Genomic DNA, 13,762 nt, shown 5'->3' with positions numbered 1-13,762 from the left:
GTAAGTGTTTGCCATGCTGCAGACAAAGGCGTACGTCAGTGAAAGCTGAGGGGAAAGATGCATTTCAGAACTGAGTTCTTATGATCAAACAAGCTTTGACTGGATCAGTTTATGTGACAGAAAAACAGCAAGCTTAATTTCACCTAGCAATTACATTTCCCACAGACAAATATAAAATGCAGAGAAAAATCTATAAGGAACAAACAAAAATTCCTTTGAAAGATGTAGGAGTAAATCTATTCCGCTGGCATACCTCTGAAGATTTAGATGTTAGATTTTTAGGTATTTAAAAGAAATGTTTATTCTCCTTACAAGAAAAAAGATAAGCACCAATCTCTGCCAAAAGTGTAATAAAACTACATCAACAACAACTTGCATGCAGGAAGTTCACTATTTTACTGTTGCAGTAATTTTGATAAATGTTTTGACATGTATGCCCATCAGTAGAGCATCTCTTTTGGAAATGTTGGCACTCCTGAATGTTTTTAGGGAAAAACTGCATTTGTTACTGTTCAGCTGTTTTCCAAGTCTGGCACCAGTCCTGTTTTTGAAAATATTGCCTATAACAAGAGAGAGATAATGATGTGGTGATACCATGTTTGGTTTCTGATGTGGATTTTGTAGTTTTGTCTGTGCAGAAAATATCCCAGACTCTCTTCAATTCTATTTATTATTCACCAGGAACAATTATATAGGCAGCTGAGTGATACTTCCTGTCAAGAAACTGGCCTCTTTTAATAAGTTTTTTGGGTACTCAAATCTTTGGTTCAGATTTTTGGGCCTGGTTAAGCTACAGAAGACCAACTTCTAGAAAATTACAATCACTATGATTCGGGGGCACAAATCAGACAATTGCAAAGCCTAGGAGCACTCATGGGGTCTACATAACAATGTCATACTTACAGGTGTCGGGTCCCCACCCTCCCACTGGGAGGGTAAGGGGACCTGGCAACCTAGATCATGGGATCAAAGAACTTCTGGGCCAAGAGGAAGTTTTGCACTTGTATTCCATCTCATTAGCACAAGGAATCTTGGGTGAAGGTAAGTTGCTATGATTGTGACTATGCTCTAGCAGCAGAAGTCACATGTCCTACCAACACCCATTGATGGTCAAGCAGGATCATGCCATGCTGTGGGCAGCCTGCCATAAAGCAAGGGTCTTCATTCTGTTCAGTGTGCCATTTGCAGATACTCGGGGTGTGCAGATGAAACAAATGAGCCAAAAATACACTAGTTTGTTAAAGTGGCTTCCAGAATGGTAAAACAAATTCTGGAAACAAAACTTTAATGACTCCCCCCACTGGAAAGTTCATATGTTTTGATTTGGTTCTTACTGCACCAGACTGCCACCAGATAGTGGCAGTGCGGACAGGCAGGCATTAGGCTGGCAGTGGCAGGTGGCAGCATTTGTAACTGTTTTCCTTAATGGCAACTGTCAGGTTCTGCCACAGGGGAGTCACAGCAACATACATTATTGCGTGCATGCTCAAACTTGGTGGATCAATGACTTGGAGGGAGAACTCTGTTCTGTGCAATTATGGTGCCATTACATGCAAAAACAGCTGCTTCAGAGCTGCATTTCCCCAACACCCCTTGAAAAGAACAGCATGCACATGCTCATGTGAAACCAACACCCACCTTGTGAGCATACAATGGGCTGAAACTCAATGATAACAAAAAAATCAAAGGTATTAGATCCAAACCAGCACTGGCCAACTTGGTATTAACCAATAATGGAACAGAGTTCATTTGGAAACCCTGGATTGAAAACTGAAACTGAATTTTTTTTAGTGCACACTTCTAGTGGATACTTGCTGATGCTGATTCATGCCATCTTGAGCTCTGGACATGACAACCAGGGTGGCAGCTTTAAGCCTTTTCCCCTGGGCTTTGGATGTTTGGAGTTTTGTTGGACTTTGCAGTTTGATCTGACAGGGTAAAATCTATGTTAGAGAACCAAAGCCTGGACAGTATTTTAGAATAGATATTAGCTTTATTATTTTCTTTCCTGGTTTGCACAATTTCTATGTTTCTAATATTTTGCACATTTCTAAATAAACTTTATTAATTATATTTCTGTGGTGTTATTTGCATTTTGAGGCTTCAATCAAAATCCAGTACTTTGGCCCACTTCATCTACAGCTACCAAGTAATTGTTTTTGTGGAACAGTGCCTCCTGGAGTCCCACCTTGCAGGGCTGACTTCTTGCTTAATATTCAGAAGTGCTAGACACTTTGTTCCCCGGTCCCTAAGCTTATGGTTAGCTAAGAAGGACTGTTGGTAGCTCCCATCACTCTGGTAGATGAAACTTTTGGTTCCCAATAGTGTGTTTTTTATTCTTGACATCCACTCTGGCCTCCTTGAGGACTCTAGGGGCTGTGACACTTACCCCACCCCATTATTACAGAAAGTGTGAAGAAGTTTCTAGGGTGTAGAGGTGAAATAATTGATGGGGGTTGGAAAGGAGAAACAGAGCCGCACTTAATCTTTTGGGGAATGATTTCAGTGCCGCTTCTCCCCACCAGACAGCTTCTTCTTCATAATGTGATCTTAGCTAATCAGGGATCATGCTGAATGCCGGGAACTCAGATACTTTACTAATGATCTAATTTGGCTCTGTGCCAAACTACACTAATTCAAAATAAGGGGAATGTTTTCTGTATTGCATTGTCCTCATTCTGGATACTTGTGTGGCAGGAATCTGAATTAGCATCTGAAAAGGAAGCAATCTGCCCTGATCTGGATAGCACGGGTAAGCCTAGTATCGTCTGATCTCAAAGCTAAGCAGGGTCGGCCTTGGTTAGTAATTGGATGGGAAACCTCCAATGAAGACAAGGGTTGCAGAGGCAAACCACCTCTGTTAGTCTCTTGCTATGAAACCCCACCAGGGGTTGCCATAAGTCAGCTATGACTTGAGGGTAATCTCCACCACCACTAGGAAGGAGTCTATGACTGCTGTTACAGTGGCCATTACCCAAGCAGCTATCAGCCATTACCACCAAGAATGCCACTACCATCTTACGGATCTAGCTCTTGAGCACCTCTTCTTCACAACTGAATAAGTATGGATTGCATCAATGTTTTCTCACTGAGACTCAAGGAGGATTACACCGTGTAAGTCAATATGATCAATGGCTGGGACAACATTCAATAAACTGCATTCCAATACAATAGGAATTTGAAAAAAGCAGAAATCTGAAACAATAAGTAAGAACTGAATAAGTAAATTGGCATGATCTATTAAATGATGCAGAAAAACTATCCAGTAGGAGCATACTTACAGCAACAGACAATACAAAGTAGTCCCTATCCCTTTACCAAAGCATCAGTCTGAACCATTTCCTTACAACACAGACCTATTACCTGTGTAAAAAGGCCCTTCTGAATAATTCAGTTTTGCATGGTTTGTGGAAAGCCAGGAGAGTGGGAGCTTCCCTGGCCTCTTTTGGCAGACCATTCCATTTGATGGCTTGAATAACATAAAATTATTCTCTATTTCTGTTATAACCACTGGCTATTTGAATGTAAAAAACCCCACCAAATATTCTTTAATACCTTGAACTGAGGACATAAATCTGTGGTGCTGATATCTCTTTTGGCTCATCCTCCACAGTTGTGATTTGGGTTCCATTACTTCTCACACAGGCGTATACTGTGCAGACTTCAACCTAGAATAATTAGCAGAAAAATTTTAGGTAAGTAGCCACATTGGTCTGCAGTAGAATTGCAGGATTTGAGTCTAGTGGCACCTTGGAGACCAGCAAGATTTTCAGGGTGCAAGGTGTCTGAAGAAGGGAGCTCTGCCTCTCAAAAGTTTAAACCCTGAAAATCTTGTTGGTCTCTAAAGTGCCGCTTGACTCAATCCTAATATCCTAGTGGGGAAAATTGTACTTTAAAGATCCGTATAGTAATTTTTGTTGAAGAAAAACAGGTTTATAAACATTTTAATAAATCAATAAGCAGATGAAGGCACCCTGACCTGGATAGTTCAGGTGAGCCTAATCCCCTCAGATCTCAGAAGCTAAGCAGGGTCAGTTAGTAATTGGATGGGAGACCTCCAAAGAAGACCAGGGATGCAGAGGCAGGCAATGGCAAACCACCTCTGTTAGTCTCTTGCCATGAAAACCCCACCAGGGGGTCACCATAAGTCAGTTCTGACTTGAGGGCACTACCACCACCAAGCAGATGAAGGTAAAATATGAGGGTAACCCTAGCAGAATTGAGCTCAGTGTGGTGGTGGAATCTATGAACATGGATTGCAAGCAAACACTAGCGCTTGATTAGCTGCAGCAAACTATTACTGTGCTATAAAGTTCCTGCAATGTAGGACTAATATAAAACTAATATAGAACTAATATCTATTCTTTTACTTCATTTCTCACTGAAACTCAAGGCAGGTTATAAAACAATTAAAAAAATCCAGTTCAATCAGGCAGCATAAAACATCCAGCAACAATGCAATAGGACTAGGATTACAGAAATTAGGAAACAATGCAAACAAAAAAAGTCAGAGGCAAGACATACCATAAGCAATGCAAAGTGGATAACAGTGCAGTAAAAGCAAGATGATACATTGCAAAAGACTGCACCCTCTTGGACCATTATACTGTAATTCGGAGAGAAAGAGTGACAACACTTCTTTTTGGAATAGGAAAATTATTGATGATGAAAAAATGGCATTTTGTAATTTCTCCAAATGGTAGTGCTACCTCTCCCCAGCCCCTTCTGGTAGATTTTTCAAAATCAGTATCAGTGGTCTTTTTCAAAAAATCATCCTTAGCCACTATGATTATTTATGAGCATGGCAGGGTCCCTTACAAATAAATAAAAGCTTCTGAACTTAAAAATAATTTATGTGCTTCGTGTGCTAAGAATTAAAAGGCATACAGACTGACAAATAGACAGGCACTGGGGCTTGGCAAGAGAAGCTATACACTTCTGTTGGATATGAGCAGGGGTGCCAGCCCCTTTGGTGAGGATGGGTGATGCCCCCCAGCCCAGCTCACCTGGCTGGTGGAGGGGAAGGAGGGGGAGGCAAGGAAGGAGCCACCAGATCATGTGGAAAAATGGCCTCTCTGGAGACCCTGTTGATGCATTTCTACCAAAAGTTATGTTTAGGACCAATTATGGCCTCTCTGAGACCCCATAGCTTCCAGTTACAGCTGGAAGTGACATCATTGGGACCTCTGGAGCAGAAACACTGTGTATGTTTGTACACAGAGAGGAAGAAGAATCAGAGGCCTCCACCTGGCTAGCAACCCCCATCCTCCCTGAAAGTTAGCACTTCAATTTGTGAAAAAAGCAGGATACAGCTCTGAATACTACCTTCATCCACATAAACCTACCTATGATTTTAGTTTTCTGCTGGATTACTGATCAACTGCGTGAGATAAGTGGGTAAGTGGGATTGGGGTTGTCAATCTCCAGGTTGTGCCTGGAGATACTGATCAGATACTGTATGTCCATGTTGATCTTTCAGCATCCCAAGCCATGGCTTGAATTTCCCTTTGATTTCTCGGATCTTTTGGAACAAGTCTTGTTCTTCCTTTTTTGGTGTTATCTTCTATTTCTTTGCACTGGTTATTATAATAGATTTCTTTGTCTCTGTGTGCAAGCCACTGAAAAGCTGCATTTAGAGTTTTGACCATATTTCTATTGCCTTTTGCTTTTGCTTCTCCTCTATCTTTAGCAATTTTAAGAGTTTCCTCAGTCATCCATTTAGGCTTCTCCTTTCTTTTGGCTACAGGAATAATCTTTGCACATTCTTCCTTGATAATATCTCTGGTTCCAGCACATAGTTCTTCTGGCTCATGATCAATTAAACTTAATATTGCAAATCTGTTCCTTACTTGGTCTTTAAATTCTTCAGGAATATTATTTAGATTGTATTTTGGCACTATGATTCTTTTAGTGTTTCTCTTCAGCTTTATTCTAATTTTTGATATTAGCAGTTCATGATCTGTATCACAATCAGCTCCTGTTCTTGTTTTAGCTGAGAGAACAGAGCTTCTCCATCTTCTGCTTCCAATTATGTAATCTATTTAGTTCTTGTATTGGTCACCTGGTGATTTCCAAGTATACAATCATCTTTTTGGTTGCCTGAAGCATGTATTAGCAATGAACAAGTTGTTGGCTTCACAAAATTCTATGACCCACTCTCCTGCTTTGTTTCATGATCCTAATCCAAATTTTCCAACTATGTTTGATTCTGCTTTATCACCTACTTTTGCATTCTAGTCGCCTATGATAATCAGCATATCTTGTTTAGGTGTATGGTCAATTTCTTTTGGACACTTGCGTAAAAGTTTTCTATTGCTTCCTCCTCAGCAACCATAGTTGGAGCATTAACTTGAATGATGGTTATGTTAACAGGCTTTCCCTGAAGTCTGATTGATATTACTCGGTCAGGCTTTGCATTGTAGCTCTTAACTGCTTGTGCTATGTCTCGCCTCACTAGTTGAGCAACACTGTTTCTTTTGAGTTCATTTCCGCAGTAAAACTCAGTGATTTTCTAACTGAAAAAGTCCTGAGTTGGTCCCCATTAGTTCACTCACACCCAGGACTGTAATGTTTAAATGCTCCATTTCTTATTTTACGATTTCTAGCTTACCTGTTTTCATACTTCTCATGTTCCATCTTTCTATTATGTGTGTCGCACAGCTTTTGGACGTACCTTTTGCATCTATATATGTCCACAACTAGAAATCCTTTCGCCTTTAATCCAGTCCCATCATTAAGAATAGTGCTATTCGTATTTGTCCTTGGCTCTTCCCCAGCAGCCAATTGCGTGCCATCTGACCTGGGGGTCCTGCCTTCCAGCACTATATATTTTTTCATTTCACATTGTCTCATCATAGGGTTTTCAAGGTAAGAGATTAGCAGAAGTGGTTTACCATTGCCTTCTTCCACTTCGCAGTACTAACCAGGATTAGTTGAAGTGACACTGCCGTTGTCTGTGAAAGATCCTCTGCCAATGTCACCTTCCACTATTGCTGCTGCCCAGTAGCTAACCTTCAAGGATTCTTCCACTCCTATCACCATTGGAACATTCAATGCTCTTCTGCTGATGTGACCGTTGATTCTCGAAGGGGGTGGATACATCTTAGTCTGGTATCTCAGCTTTGACCATTCTGCCTTGAGTGACTCTTCCAGAAGTTTAGACTCTTGACCAAGCCTGTGCTCCTGGTGGTGTTGCTCTCAGCTTCACTGACACACTCAAACTCCCTCACCGTGTTAAGGTGTGTATCCAAGAAGGGGATATACTGTTTTGATCATATTCATGTTTTGATCATATTCATGTTTTTAAAGATATTTTCAAGTTTGTCATGATTTTTATAATAGATGTTATTGTTTTGCTTTGACATTTTGTTTTATTAGCCACTTCATGTATTTTAGTGAAAAAGTGGTACAGGAATATTATTTTTAAAAATTATTCAAAAGCTAACTAGGTATAGGCAAAAGAAACATATGACTAAGTAAGGTAACAAAATATTGAGACGAGTACTCAGGAACTCCTAAAATTATACCACTTTACCCTAAACATACTGGAAGTGACCCAAAATTTAGTGCAACTCGTCACTACGTACAAAATTCTTGTTAATGAAAGGGGAGTATCTTTGTGCTTACATAGGAACGACTTTTTGCAATTATCCAGCATTCCCTGCTCAAGATATTTTCTTTTTTGGGAATGTACTTTGAACCTAAAAAATTCTTAACATGCATTTTGGAGCTGCCACTAGGAAACATTCTAAAATAGCAGATTTAGGATTAGAGTGAAATTCAGATCTTGATTTGATTCACATAACCTTTTTGGAATCTACCTTTTCTGAATAATTTTGTTTCCACAATGAAATATTCATGTTTGATGAATGGTGAATATGAGGTACAAAATAAAAAATACAAAATTTATCATTACTGAATGTTGTAAACATTGGTGCTGATACTAAGATAGGAGAAGCTGAAGAGCAAACCAATTAATATTGCAAGATGCATAACATGCCTATGGTAAATTAATATGGAGGCCCCCAAAGTCTGGTAGTGTTTTGAATTTGCATTGCTGCTGAGGAACAAGACAAATGTGTGTCCAAGTAGAAACTGGAAAGTCATATGTGTATTCATGGGGGGGGGGCTTGCTGCTGCAGAGGGGTTGGAACATAGAAATCCGTTATAGTGTGCCGCTGGGTGACGTTTATTTATGGCACACTGTAGCTGGATGCAAATTTTAGGACAAAGTATACATGATTACTGTTAAGACCTTCCCATACATAATTCAACTAAGTCAAGTCCAAGTGAGGCAAACAAACTGGGGAAGTTGCAATTAAAGCCAAACACTTAAATGTAATTCAAATAAAGTATTTTTAGCTTTTCCTACAGCATATATTCACAGAGCTTAGGAACAACATATGGATTTCAGGGGTGCCTAAGGAGAAGGGGAGGGGAAATAAAGGTTTTAAATATTAATAGTATTTTTAAAAGACTAGGATTTCATAGCTGAGATCAGCTTGTTCCACAAAGAAAAGGGAGGAGGGGAAAGATGATAAAAGGCAAATGAATGCAATATCATTATTTCTCTGGGTTGATGCATTATGCATGCCTGATGTTTCTAAAACAATTGCAATTTGGTTTTAATGAGTAGGAGTGTGATCTTTGCCTCTTTGTAATGTATATTGTAAGTTCACCATACTGGATCAGTGGAAATGGAGTTTTGATGTCCTTAAAACAGAGAGAAAAATATGAATACATCACACAGTCATAAAAATAAATATGTACAAAAATAAACATAGCTTGTGGGCCCATTACACATGTGCACAATGGTTTGTAAATATAAATATGTACACTTATACCTACAAAGCTTCTCATCTAAAATATATTTAGCAATACACACACATGCGTATACATTTATTAACATGTGTGTATATATGTTTATCCCTTGAAGTAGAAATTAAAAGTGTGACTGACAAACCCACACACAGCTTTTCCTTTTACACCCACAGTCACATATAAACTACAGAGACATGTGTTTACATTCAGATATCCACTTATATACTCATGCACTATAGTAATGTTGCAGGTTGTATATAGTGTTTAAAATGAAGTTCTAACCTGTATATCATAAACAGTGAACGGAGACAAATCTCCTAAAAGAAAAGACCCGGGTGCATTCATTCCAGTCTTGTATGGCTTATTATTTACATAGATAGAATACTCTGTGACAACACCATTTGGGTTTGAAGGCGATGTCCAGATGACACGTACAGCTGTACTGTTGATAATGACAACCTCTGGAGGGAACATGCCCTCTGGCTCTAGAAAGAAAGGGAGAAACTGAATAAACTCCAGCTGTCTCTGTAAAAGCACTTGGTTAACCAAATGCAGATTAGAGTTTGGGTCTAGCAAAGGGTCTGCTGCTTATCTGCTTGCCTCTGCCTCTGATGAAGTTATCACTGTCTGTATTCTGCTCCAAATTGGCTTATTATGATCTCAGTCAGAAACAGTGGGAGATGGTAGTAAAACACTTTCTACCACCAGCATCGGGTTAATCTTCCCCAGAATGTGACCAGTGGGATACAATGATAAATTATTCACTTATCTGTGTGGTCCATCCACTATTATTTGGTATAGTCGTATCCTTCACACACACACACACAAATGGCAATTGGTTTCTAGAGCAACAACTAAAATACACTGTGATGTGAAATGTGACATATCAGTAGCTTTTACCAGCCTTGTAACTGGAGCAATATGAAGCAATACGCAATACTGTTATTATGTAAATGGTTTTGAATGCTGATTACTGTAGATAATGATGAAGCCTTACAGGGTTTTTTTTTAATCTTCTTTGGTGTTAAATTACACAAATTATTTAAGCATGTCAGAAATAGCGATGCAAAGGACTTATTTTTATCTGGTAGGTCCATCTTAACCAGTTGAAAAATGGCACCTGCGATGAGTTCTATTTTATAAACAAAAGATTCTGACCTTTGGCATTGCAAAGGAAATGCAATCCCCACTTAAAGTGCTTTGCTAATGACCTGGAACACTTGCTTCTGAGGTAATGATATTATAATGTTTATAATGAGACTTTATAAAGCCAAAAAGATTAGAAAGGCCATTCCAAACACATTTCAGATTCACAAGTTGCTTTCTTCCTCCCACCCACCCACTTGCTAACTGACTTGGAAATGACTCATAAAGAAATTCTTTTAGAGGTTGGATTTTCACCTTCCATGGTGTACTGGGAATGGCCCTGTTGTTGAATGTCATGTCAAAAGCATGCTGCTTCACAAAGTAGATCATTTTAAAAACCATTAATTGTGTTTTAAGTCCCTCTATTGACATAAACTCAGCTTCAAACTGAGGGTACATGCATAGTGGTAAACAGGTCAAGATGAGAACAAAGTGGGTTAATATCTGCTATTAGAGCTGTGTACGGCTATCTCCATTGGGCCTTTTATTGATCGGCCACTTGATGACAACCAGCACTTAAGCGTTTTAGCCCTTTCCCCTTTTTATACCGGAAATTTCATAATGGAAAGATGACTGATTTCAACCCTAACAAAAATCAATCAATTCTCAGATTTTAAGCCAGGCTGCATTCAGTGCTAAGCTTACCTCCATCTAATGTAGTCACACATACCACCTCACTTGTGATGCTGTGAACCCCATTGAAAACTTGAAGCAAAATTTGATACTCAGTGTTAGGGTGCAATTCGCCAATGACACTACGGTTTTCACTTGGAGGAATCTTCCTGGAATTGTTACGGGCACTGGTAGTCCAGAAGAGGATGTAATATTCAATGCTCCCCTGTAAATCTTGCAAGGCTGTATAATAAATTAATAAAAATGGGGAAAAATACAGAAAATCAACCTGCAAAAGTCAAAGAATATATTGATGTGCTTTTCAGCATTAAATAATCTGCATAACTATGAGCTGTAGATAGGATGTGATGCACACACGTGTGTGATCCTAAGGTACCTAACTGGTGGTTAGAACTGTCAGCACCAAACATGTTTGGAAGAAGGGGTTCAAACCATGCTGCATTTGTCCCATGTTGCACATATGATTCTCAGGGCCATGCTGGGAACTGTTCCAGAGATTAAGCACTGTGTATGTAGATCACTCTCCTGCACACACTAACTCAGCAGGGAATGCACACACAGAGGCCTGCCTGCATGGAAGGGCATTTTGTTCTGGTATCAGCACATAGTCTTACATGAACATACTAAGGAACAACTCCGCAATTGCCAAAGCACAAGGAATGCAGAACAAAGGGATGGAGCCAGTGATCCGCTTGTGTAAGGATTACAGCTCTTCCCTGCTTTTTGCTCTCCCCAGCAGCCACTGCTGACCCTGGGAATGTCGATTTCTGGGGTTGCAGAACCTACATGGCATAATAACTATGTGAGGTGGACAGCTGCAGTAAGAATGGAGCAAAATCACTCCCTTCTCTTTTTGTCAGCAGATCTCCGGTGAAGACAGAGGCAGGAAGGGGAATACTGTCCCCTTCTCCCTTCCTGCCACTGGCTTGCATGGCTTGAAAAATTGTTGGATCCATCTTAAGGTTTTATAGCCACTGCTGTGCACAGTGCAACCTTGCAACACAAGATGTATGTGGGCAAATACATACTACTAACACAGAGTCATGTGCCCAGACATAGCATAAATCCAGTGCAACACCATCATGGTGTGGAGGGACAGTATTTCACTGATCTGCAGAAGCAGGTATGGGCATGAGCTGGCAACAGCTTCACACTAGCACACTAGTGGGGGGCATATTAGACTTGTCCCAGTAGAAAGCATGTAGACAGCGGGCTTTAAAAGGGATATACCTGCCTCCCTAGCACCACTGAAGCATCTCTGCATTTACCTTTCTTGCAGTGCAAAATTAGCTGCTCACTGAAGAGCTGAGTAGGGTTTTTTCCCTTTTCCAGTGTGAAATTGGTTAGGGTCTGAAAGATTTATTCATCTACTGTGCTCTAGGGAAGGTTAAGACCTTAGGGCATAGCAATACAATTAAAATAGGCCACAACTGCTTGGGGCAGTACAGGTAAGGATGGGGGTTAAGGCCGCCCTTGGGAGCTCCCAGAGGCATTACTTAGATGGTGAATGAAGCTTACAACTTTGGGTCTGACTGACTCTTCTGTCTAGACTAGGGCATATGACATTTTAGCTGCATAGATCCAGGATCATACCTACACCGGGGTTGGGAATTAATTAAGATTTTCTTGTTGCAGAATTTTTAAATGGTTAGATATTAATGTCTATGTCGAATGTCTATGTCTCACCTTCTCAGTCCTCTGTGTGAACACAATGACATTTTCTGCCACATAGAGTTGAAACTCATAGGACTACTTGTGCATTAAATAAAATATGCTACACCTAAGATCTGCCTGGGAATAATTGTCAAGCAGTCTGAAAGTAGGAAGCAGTGAGATCATGCCCTGAATTTTTTTTTCTTTTTAAAAAATGTGTTGTAGTTAAGGCTATGGAAAGACACACACCTCTCCAAGAGAAGCACCTATTAAATTCCATTGCTTTCATTGAGAGATTTAAGTGTGTGCGTAAGTCTCCTTTTGAAAAGAATGGAACTTAGCAATTCTAAATTTCATTCTCTTTGTCTGGATTGTGCCCTAAATGGGTTAATGGTGACCACAACCTAAAGTATTGAGAACTAGGATAATGCCACTGCTATTGCAATCTTAATGCAAGCTTGTTTCCAGACAAAATGTTTTATCAGTTCAGACACAGACAGAAATATGCACCACAAATGAAGGCCACAGACTTCAAGCCACTTAATGCAGAAAAGTTTTGTGAACCAAATTCAGACCCCCAAAGTAACAAAGACATGAAGGAAAGTTGTTTGTGATCAGTTTATTGGAAAAGTTTTTTTATAGACAAGTGAAAGAAATAAAAATATCCAGAGGCAGCTAGATTGCTTCGTTTGCCTCATGTAATGCATTTCAGTCATGGAATAAAAAAAGATGGTTTGCTCTAATGACCCTCACTTGATGTTTAACCTTTGCATTCATAAACAGATATCTAGGAAATTTCTGCAGTAAGAATGAAAATGAAGCCAGATTGCATTACCTCTATCTAGAAGGTCAGAGGTTCAGATTACTAAAGTAATGAAACTTCAGCAGCCTGCTTCAGATCTATTAGGTTTGTCAGTTTTTATAAGCACGCTTACCTCAAGCATACAATTATAAAATAAGGCGCCTACATTTGCTGAGAGTCACCAGCAAGCACTTACAGGCAAATTTCCATGTACATATTGAAGAATTAACCCATGGCTTTGATGGGCAAGTAATCTGGATTAAATGGATATGTTCCTTTTAAAATGACACAATGCAAATGTGTATATTCATATGTCCATAAAAATCCAAATTCTGCTGGAAACTATGTGGAAGGATTTGAACATAAATACTGGCTTTGTGAACCATTATGACAACCACCAATATCTTAAACAAGAGCCACACTTTGCCCCTATTGTGTAATATCTAAACATTTTAGCAGCTTGATCCTCCTCTAGTTCTCTGAATAAGAGCTGAACCCTTACATAGCTTCTCAGAGCCAAACTACACGAGACGAATTACACACGTACAACATGTGAACGCACTTACATATGTTCCCCCATTGCTTTCCTGTTCACTCACCCACTGCAGTCACACTGCTCTTGATCCCCATGCTCAGACTGGCACATGTTTCTTCCCCATTCCTCCCAGACAAGAGATGGTATCCCATGATGCACCTTCTCTTCATGCA

The 13,762-nt window shown here is 39.8% G+C and overlaps 1 protein-coding gene across 1 annotated transcript in view; it reads right to left on the bottom strand.

Annotated features, from left to right (window-relative positions):
* Window positions 1-13,762, bottom strand: part of USH2A (usherin) — an 843,391-nt gene that overhangs the window by 241,911 nt on the left and 587,718 nt on the right. Inside the window, exons 44-46 of the mRNA XM_054970549.1 lie at window positions 10,612-10,821; window positions 9,103-9,305; window positions 3,556-3,668 (exon numbers count right to left, since the gene is read on the bottom strand). Coding sequence (XP_054826524.1) covers window positions 3,556-3,668; window positions 9,103-9,305; window positions 10,612-10,821 — 526 coding nt within the window. The remainder of the gene's footprint in view (window positions 1-3,555; window positions 3,669-9,102; window positions 9,306-10,611; window positions 10,822-13,762) is intronic.

This window comes from Eublepharis macularius, chromosome 1 (assembly GCF_028583425.1).
Source record: "Eublepharis macularius isolate TG4126 chromosome 1, MPM_Emac_v1.0, whole genome shotgun sequence".
Classification (NCBI taxonomy): domain Eukaryota; kingdom Metazoa; phylum Chordata; class Lepidosauria; order Squamata; family Eublepharidae; genus Eublepharis; species Eublepharis macularius.
The sequence above is the reverse complement of the archived record's forward strand: the minus strand, read 5'-3'. Positions and strand labels throughout refer to the sequence as shown.